This window comes from Pollicipes pollicipes, unplaced genomic scaffold (genome assembly GCF_011947565.3).
Source record: "Pollicipes pollicipes isolate AB1234 unplaced genomic scaffold, Ppol_2.1 Scaffold_6686;HRSCAF=7923_pilon_pilon_pilon, whole genome shotgun sequence".
Lineage (NCBI taxonomy): Eukaryota > Metazoa > Arthropoda > Thecostraca > Pollicipedomorpha > Pollicipedidae > Pollicipes > Pollicipes pollicipes.
Genome location: NW_023596921.1, coordinates 15472156 through 15481468, shown reverse-complemented (window position 1 = coordinate 15481468; position 9313 = coordinate 15472156). Strand labels below are relative to the sequence as shown.

The 9313-nt window shown below is 58.4% G+C and overlaps 1 protein-coding gene across 1 annotated transcript; it reads left to right on the top strand.

Moving 5' to 3' along the window:
* The first annotated feature begins 860 nt into the window (after positions 1-860).
* On the top strand, positions 861-7045 carry LOC119107051 (palmitoyltransferase ZDHHC2-like). Its single transcript, XM_037230404.1, has 9 exons — positions 861-970; positions 2150-2276; positions 2985-3090; positions 3750-3875; positions 4117-4133; positions 4372-4488; positions 5742-5868; positions 6292-6440; positions 6917-7045. The coding sequence occupies exons 1-9, from the start codon at positions 887-889 to the stop codon at positions 6961-6963; spliced, it is 900 nt and encodes a 299-aa protein (XP_037086299.1). The 5' UTR covers positions 861-886; the 3' UTR covers positions 6964-7045.
* Positions 7046-9313: the final 2268 nt, after the last annotated feature.

The window sequence follows — 9313 nt, the reverse complement described above, 5'->3', positions numbered from 1 at the left end:
GATAGGGGGCGGCGGGTTATGTTTGTCTGGTAACATGGAATGTTTGTTCATGCGACTGAAAAGAATCACTTATATGCTGATACTAATAACTGATACCTGCATACCACTCAGAGTGATCGAAGATATGTGGAGTTATCGTATTCGCTTTTTATTCATCTTTTGCTAGCTAGCATGCTGGCGGGATCACGCTAACAGAGAGTCTGACTCACGTCTGAATTTCAATAGATCCACTGTGTCACAATGATAATGATGTGAAGAAAAATATGGAACTCTTAACTGTCAGTGAAAAGTGGATTTGAAAAATTTCTGTTACGGCTATTTCCTTCAGTGTTTGGATAACGAACATGAAATGTAGAAAAGTGACCATGTTTGCCTGCATTTAGAGCTCAGTTTTGTGATTTTTATCAACTGACTCCATGGAAAATGAATCTGACATTGTGCATTGCACTGCAGGATGACATGGCAGCAAGCCCCCTCATGAGTAACATTGTGACCATTGCAAGGAAGCCATGCGGTGTGTGCATCGCCATCACCAAGTGGATTCCAGTGATCTTTATCCTGGCAGTAGTGTGCTGGTCTTATTATGCATATGTGGTTGAACTTTGCCTAGGTAAGACAACCATCACATTTTAAGTGTTCTTGTAGTTTTTATTGGTGCTGATACTTGTGTGAAAATCAGTGTACTTGTATTTATGTGCACATTACATTTGATGACCTATGCCCAGCTGGTATGGTGTAGCATGTGTTGTTCCCTTTACATTGACATGATGCCAAATATTGGTATTATGCTGTATTGAATACAACATGCCTGTCCTGATAAAGCATCGATGTCTCCACTTCATTTTCCAGTACTGTGGAGAGCTATGCAGAAAAGGTGGTGTATCTGATGCTCTACCACATCTTGTTGCTGCTATTTCTCTGGGCTTACTACCAGACTGTGATGACACCAATAGGAAGAGTACCTAAACAGGTAATTACTGATCATGCATTCTGGTGAATGCTTTTAGTTTTAAGCAAGGGATGGTCCATTGTGTTTAGATAGATTGTGTTGTAGGCACTATGCCATAAAAGGGTTTCATCTTACACAAGTCTTACTGATTTTATGAATTGTGTACATGGTTTGGCATAAAATGATATGAAAAGCAGTGTTTGGGTTAACATGATTAGTACATGCAATGCATGCATATATGAAGGCTGCATCACAGGCAATTAGCTGAATAGTGACCACCCCACATCCTATTTTCCTGGTGTGCTCCAAAGCTGACAGTAGGGCTGATATCAATTGGTGGTGGGCTGTGACACATCCATTTGTTTGGTACCACCTCCTCCAACGAGCATACAGCACGCTGCAGTCATTGGTGGCTGGCAGCCTGTCTGACAGCGACAGCAGCAGGCTTGGGCTGGTTAAGCCCTCACACTAGTGGCCAGTGCCCGCGGTGGGACGCCCCGCGTCGGCACCGCCATCGGCGACGCTCGGGTATGATGGATGCGCCCCGCCGGGCGCCAGACGGCGACTCGCGCACTGCTCTCTGGGCGGGCTCGAGCGTGTGGCGGCGCCGGCTTGATTCGACTCCTGGAGGGGCACGAACGATCCGTTTGTGTGACGTGCCGGCCAGACCGTGACCGGCTGGGTCAAACCGAGCGGGGGCCCGTTCTTCGCGGGAGGGCTCTACCGCGGTGCGGATGGCATGCAGCGTCCCTTCACCCGCTGCTGGCCGGCGCCGGTTTGCGTGTCACAATGTCGACCCCCAGGTGGTGTCTTACCAGTGACGTATGGACTTAACCGGACATATCGCTGTGGAGCTCCTTGCATCTCTATTTTGGACGCATCGTGGCGCCCACCGGGACTTACACAGTGAATATCTTGTTCGGACCCTCAATGAATCAACAAATTGTAAACGGGGCGTTTTTTTCATTACTGGCTGTTATCGGTTCATGCCATATCCACCCCAGAATTTCTCAAACAGCCTAGCCATGCATATGTGTTTGCGTGCGTGCGTGCGCGTGCGATACGTACTTGCATGCGTGCGCGCGCGTGTGGCGGTGTGGCCGCGCTGGGCGCGGCTGTGAGGCCGGGGAGGCCGGGTGGCCGGTCCAGCGCTGCTGTCAGCTGCGCAGTCTGACCGGGGCCGGTGGCGTTGTTCAACAGTTCCGCCTGAGCCCGGCCGACCTGGAGCGGTTCGAGGCGACAGAGGATAGCAGCCTGCAGATCCAGATCCTGGACAAGCACGCCGCCGACGGCTGCCTGCCCACCTACAACCGCACCATGTCCGGCAGTGAGTGGTGTTATCCGTGTGATGTCACCCGGCCGAACGGGGCCCGGGCGGCGCGGGCTGCCACGTGCTGTCCGTCCCGGAGCAACCGCACCATAGTGACTAGAAAGTGGGCGCGCTGAGTGCATGCTTGAGTCCCTTCTGTTGCGTGAACGGTGGGCTGCCCCTTCTGTGTCACTGGGGAGAATGTGATTGTCGAACGCCCGAGGGAGAAATGACCGGAGACCGTGCGGCGTGACATCACAGCTGGTACCCCTCACTTGGAGGTAACCAGAAGTCGCCAATCGCTGTGTTGGCCTCGTCGCTAGCTGTGCCGAGCTTGCCGCACTCGCCTTTGTAACTGGCCGGCCCTCCCGGCCCAAACTGTCCACCGTCGAACTGGTGTTTCGCTTGTCGTTGATCGCTAATTGTATCAAGAGGAGCGGAGCGTGTCACATATTGGCTGGGGGGGCCGGTGTTCTCGGAGCCAGATGTGACCGTCCTCTCCGGGTGCCGGTGTTCTCTGGATCAGATGTGACCGTCCTCTCCGGGTGGCAGTGTTCTCTGACCGGGATGTGACCGTTCTCTCCGGGTGCCGGTGTTCTCTGGATCAGAGGTGACAGTGTTCTCTGAGCCAGAGGTGACCGTCCTCTCCGGGTGCCGGTGTTCTCTGAGCGGGATGTGACCGTGTTCTCTGAGCCAGAGGTGACCGTCGGCCCATGATGCCGGCAGCGCTGCGCTACTGCGAGCGGTGCCGTCTGATCAAACCGGACCGGTGCCACCACTGCTCGGTGTGCGGCGAGTGCGTGCTCAAGATGGACCATCACTGTCCTGGGTGAGCGGGGCGCTGCGCCAGCCGACTGCCTCGGCCCGTGCGCCTGGCCGCGCTGCCAGGCGACGCCGCCGCCAGTGCTTGGCGGCAAGGCGAACCGTCCCGCCAATGTCGAGGCAGGCGGACGGCGTCGCCAGTGCGGCGGCAGCACCAAAAAAAACTCCGGACCCCCGCAGCTCTGGCGGCGCGGACGTACCGCCGGTGCGTGGCGGCAGGCTGACGGGTGTGGGAATTATCAGTGCCCAACCGGGTGGACTTTTGTGCGCTTCTTGCCCTTGAAAGTCAATCTTCGACTTCCACGGGTAGAGTGTGTCAACCAAGTCCTGAAAACACAGGGGTTTTGTCAATGCAATGTCATTTTATCTAGCAGTACTGCATACCAGCATGTGCTATGCTGATACTCAAGGTGGAAAGGCTAGTCTTGGCTGAGATGGTACTTTGCCGCATTCTGGCGTGACTCATGCTTTTCTCCCAACATGTTCAAAGGAAATGTTGCTGTTTTGTGGACACTCATTTCCCCAAATGTGATAACCACTACCACGGCCGCCTCCGTGTTACAAGAAGTCAGGGCCATGTGAGCTAGTGAATTTAAAGGCTTGGCACGTGGATTGATAAGATGTCCGGAGAATTTTCCATTTGCGTTTTTCGAACTAGTCATTTTTCACGGTCAATAACTGTATTGGCTTCGCCAACTACAAGTTCTTCGTGCTCTTTCTGGGGTACGCCTTCACGTATTGCGTTTACATAACGCTTAGCACCTTGAAGTACTTCATTGTATTTCTGGAAGGTGAGTGTGTTAACTTCAGGTCGCGTCCCTCGTGGGGTATAGTCAAGAGCCTGAGCACGTTCGGGGTACTGACGCTGACTCATGTGCAGTGACGCCATGTGCTTTGGGCCTCTGATCGTCACTTCACGGCGACTCCAATCAGTGAACGCTCGCTGTGTGCGGAAGACGTGTAAGCGCGTCTTGTGTCGCGCTGCCAGACGTCTGGTAGTCAGCCAGCTGCGCCCCGAGTCTGGCCGCCGGTCGAGTGTCGCGCTGCCGGACCGTCTGGTGGCCAGCCAACTACGCCCGTGTCTGGCTGTCGGTCGAGTGTCGCGCTGCCAGACCGTCTGGTGGCCAGCCAACTGTGCCCCGAGTCTGGCCGCCGGTCGAGTGTCGCGCTGCCAGACCGTCTGGAAGCCAGCCAGCTGCGCCCGAGTCTGGCCGCTTGTGCCCCCAATCACGTGCCTGATGCCCCATCGACCCGGTACTAGCTGACGGTGTCGCCGCAGGACGGGCTGCAGGGCATGGCGCGTTCCACATCCTCTTCCTCTTCTTCGTGGCAGCCATGTTCGGCGTCAGCCTGATCTCGCTGCTCGGCTACCACTGCTACCTGGTGCTGCGGAACCAGTCGACACTCGGTAGGCGGATGGGCGCGCGGCCGGCTGCTGCCGGCCCGACGCCGCAGGCGCGCCGGGCCCGCGGCCTGAGGCGCCGGCCGCAGAGCGTCGGCTTAGGGCACGGTGTGCTGTGTGGGGCTAGGCGTGACGTCAGGTGTGAGCCTGCAGAGTCAGGTCAGGGAGCAGTGTCAGGTCAGGTCAGGGAGCAGTGTCAGGTCAGGTCAGGTCAGGGAGCTTGTGTGTATTGTTATGGTAATGTGACTGGCAGAAATACTGCAAGGAAGACGTGCTGCCGCTGGGTAGGTAGGTAACCCTGAGCTAACTCGCTGTCCTGTACGGTCGGCATTGGTAGCTTGAGCTGTGTTGATGGATGGTTTGCTGGTTACCGATTTCATCACTGTCACGCGCCATCATACAACACCAGGAGGGGTGCCGGTAGTGTAGTAGTTAACGCGTCTGCGTTAACCACTGCTCGTCTGGGAAACTAGGGGTACTGGGTTCGACTTCCCGTGGTGCCCGCCCTTCCTGCCAGAATGAGAGGCAGGCGACGCCATATAGCCTCAGCAGCTGAGTGCGTCGTAAAGCCCCAACGACACACACCACACTAGGAGACTGAACGCGCAGCAGATGGTGTTATTGCCCGAAAATTTCCTCTCGGAGATTGATTTGGCTAGGGGCTTTAGATAATAACACTTTATCAATGGAAAAACACCGTTAGTGGCAACATCCATTCTTAATCATGACAGCAGATCACAAAATAATGAGAGCAAATCACAAAATAATGACAGCAGATCACAAAACAGTATCTCGATAGGTGTCAGGCTATTTGAAGTCCGTAACTGTCCATTGTGGGACTGCAGTGCGAAAACATATGCTCCAAAATTTCCTTTCAAATCGATGTCTGATGTCTTGTTATGCATTTCCAATTACGATAATCACCAGATGGTGTCCCCGGATGTTTGGACCCTCGGCCACGGGAACCAGCAGGTGTTTTCCTACATGCCGTCTGACCGCGCTTCAGCTTTGTATTCTGATCGGCCTGTAGAGCGAGCCACGGACGCCCAGGCCTGACGCCTGCATCGCTCTTGCCACGTGGGATCCCATGGCTGCCGCTCTTGCCACGTGGGATCCCATGGCTGCCGCTGTTGTCACGTGGGATCCCATGGCTGCCGCTCTTGCCACGTGGGATCCCATGGCTGCCGCTCTTGCCACGTGGGAGCCCATGGCTGCCGCTCTTGCCACGTGGGATCCCATGGCTGCCGCCTCGCCGGCAGAGACGTTCCGGCCGCCGATATTCCAGTCGGGTCCGGATAAGCGCGGCTTTCATATGGGCAAGTTCAACAACTTCTGCGAGGTGTTTGGCGACTCCAAGGCCAGGTGGTTCCTGCCTGTGTTCTCCAGGTGCGGTACCAGACATTAGTGCGTTGTGCCTGCCACCTTTCCGCCTATACTGCCGCCTTATCTTCTTGCTATGTATATATATATATATATATATATATATATATATATATACACGCGTAGAAACCGCCTCCGCCTTAGAGCTTTGGCGGAAGCTGGAATTATTCTAGCTGTGAAGATGGTGCCCGTTGGAAGCTCTGCCTGTTATGCTGTTCCGCCATAATAGCCATTCCACTGGACCATCGTCCCCCGCGCCCCTGACGGCTGTACCCCAGACCCCGGCCCTTGACGACTGTACCTCAGGCCCCGGCCCCTGACGACTGTACCCCGGACCCTGCGCCCTTGACGGCTGTACCCCGACCCCGCCCTCGCCCTGGCGCTGTACCCCAGGACTCGCGCCTCACGCTCTGTGACCATGGCCGACAGCCTGGGCGATGGCGTGAGCTTCCCGCAGCGGCATGTGGACCTGGACTCGGACGGCCTGCTGGGCCGCCAGCGCTGGGAGGAGCACCTGCTGGAGGAGGACGATGACCACGACTCCAGGATGGGGCTGGTCTTCACAAACAGCGGCGCTGGTACGGCTGCCGGCGCCACGCTGCTGGGCTGATGGCGACCCGCGGCTGGTGCTCGCTGGGTGGAATGTCGTGTGCCAGCGCCGAGGGCTAGAGCTGCTGGGGAGGTCGTCGTCAGTGACGGTGTCCTGTCGACGGCTGCTAGGACCGCCACCCCGTGACGGGCGTGAGGGTCGTCGCCCCGTCAGGATGCGCGGCTGGCGCGATGAACTTGTGTCGGAACTCTGCCCCTCAGACCTGTGCCCGTCTCTCCTTCGCTGATCCGTGACTAGCGTCGCGGTGGTCCGTACTGCCCGTGTTCGGGGCCACTGATCCGTGTCCGGGGTCGCAGTAGCCTGTACTGACAGGTGACCAGTGTTACAGCCGCAGTGCCGGAGCCTCGGCCGCAGTAGCCCGTGCTGACCGTTGTCCCTGTGTCCAGCTGCAGTGCGGGAGCCTCGGCCGCAGTAGCCCGTACTGACCGTTGGCCGGTGTTACAGCCGCAGTGCCGGAGCCTCGGCCGGATGTACGGCTGATGGTGGGCTGAGCAGGGCGGCGCTCGGCGGCGCTCGGTGGCCGGCAGCAGGCGGCAACACCGCACGGCGCGCCGTCTTCGCACCAACGCCGAGCAGCGCTCCGCCGCCGCGTCGCCTCCGGCCGTGCGCGTGGCTCGGCGTTCTCCCCTGGGAAGGCGACAGGTGGTGCGGGGCCGGCCGGGCGCCGAGTGGCCGGCTCACGGAGCCCTGTCCGTGGCGCTCCGCCGGTGTCGGCGCCAGGCCGGCCGTGTGTCGACCGTTGGTGACTGCTGCGGGCGGCCCGAGCCGGCCCCGCTTGTCTGTGGTAGCGGACCGTGGCGGGCTGCGAGCGTGTGCTGCTGACAATCAGCTGAGCGGGGGGGGGGGGGCGTGATTTGGTGGCCACGCGCGCTGAGCAGGCACGTCAGTGGAGGTGATATGGGCGTCATGGGTGGCCGCGGCAGGAATCAAGGCATTTATGTAGGATTAGGACGGGTGACAGTCACAGACAACTTAGGTCACAAATCATGCCACTGAATCGGCTTCTTGCAGTATCGTTAACAACGATGCCAGAGTGACGTGGTAATAGCACCCCTCCGGTGCGTTTGTGTGTGTATGTATGTGTGTGTGTATGTGTGTGTGTGTTCCTTTTTCAGTAATTTTACTGTTTCATGTTGTGCACTGCGCAGCCCCAACGAGCGCTTGACGAACTGGTACCCCTTCATCCATGTTTTCCCGCGACATGGAGGAAAACGGCGACGTACTGCCGGGCATTAGTCGCCACCAGTGACGTCATCCGTGACGTCACCCCCCCCGCGCGCGACGTGGCGGTGTCTTGTTTCACATTGATGTTCAGTATTTGGATCCGTTTTGTTTGGCGTCGACAGCGCGGTGTGCGGGGCACCTCGCGTAACCGCCGCTGGGCCCTGCGTGACCGCCGCTGCGCCTCGCGTGCCGGCTGCTGTGCCCCGCGTGACCGTTGCTGCGCCTCGCGTGACCGCCGCTGCGCCCGCGTGACCGCTGCTGTGCCGTGCATGACCGCTGCTGCGCCCCTTATGGCCGCTGCTGCTCTGCCAGCCCGGCTGCTTGCTCGCCCCGTCCGGTCGCGGAGCCGACTGGCGCCCCAGCCAACCGGGGGCGGGCCAGCGCCGTCGGCCGCGGTGAGCGCCCGCTCAGCTGGCGTCGGCCGCCGGCCCCGTGGGCCTGAGCGGTCTCGGGCCACTCCGACCAAACAGGGTGCTAGCTGACCGAAGAAGGGGCTGACCGAACCGGCGGCTAGCAGTCAGCCACCGGCCGTGACGCGGACCACGTCCGCACCAGGCGCGATCAGTGTCCGTCTTGGCAGCATAATTCACGCAGTACTACCAACTCGGGGAGTCGTCGGGGCGTGCAGTACACCCCTTCGCACATTGATGTGGTAATTCACCTTCATTCCACAAACTCGGGGAGGCGGCCGTAGCGCAGCCGCGCGCGTGCAGGATCTCGTTTATCGGTCAGTTCCCAGCCGGCCCCAGCCCCGGTCGTAAGGTCACACGTACCTTGTGCAGATCAGCACAGGTGAATGCTAAGCACAATCAGCTGAACTGGGTCGGCCAGCATCTTGCTCCGTGATGTGCTTGTGTCGGCGTCGCGCGTCAGCAGGGCTGCTCCGCGCGTTCCGATCTCGACCATCGACCGGTGAGCCCGTGGTGTGGGATGGGGCGTCGCTGGTGACGCCCAGCCTAGGGCCGCCCCGTGGCGTGGGTCGGGGCGTCGCTGGTGACGCCCAGCCTAGGGCCGTCCTACAGTGTGGGTCGGGGCGTCGCTGGTGACGCCCCGCCTAGGGCCGTCCCGCGGTGTGGGTCGGGGCGTCGCTGGTGATGCCCTGCCTAGGGCTGTCCTGCAGTGTGGGTCGGGGCGTCGCTGGTGACGCCCAGCCTAGGGCCGTCCCGTGGTGTGGGTCGGGGCGTCGTTGGTGGCGCCCAGCCTAGGGCCGTTTTTGTTCGTGCTCGGCTTGCCGGTCAGTGGCGTCTTGATTGACTTTATTTGCCCCAAGCCTCACTTGATCGCGATTTGATCTAGTCATGCGTGTGTCTCGCTTTGGGGATATTTTATCAATAAATGGAACATATTTCGCCTAACCCTTGTCTTTCTGAACAAAGGCAACCAGACCGCTTCCGTGCCCATCAGTTTTTTTTTTAAGTTGAATGGGGGGGAGAGAGTCTTGGAAGTTGCCATAATGGAACTGGTACAGAATTTTCTCGGCTTTCGTCCACTGAAAATGTCCTTTCACCCGCTCGTTTCAAAACACATGCAATGCGGGCCAAATGTATTTTAGAACACTTCCAAGCTGTTGTGCCTTTAGAGGGAGAGCGACTCTTGCGCGCCTCAGTTCGAATATGC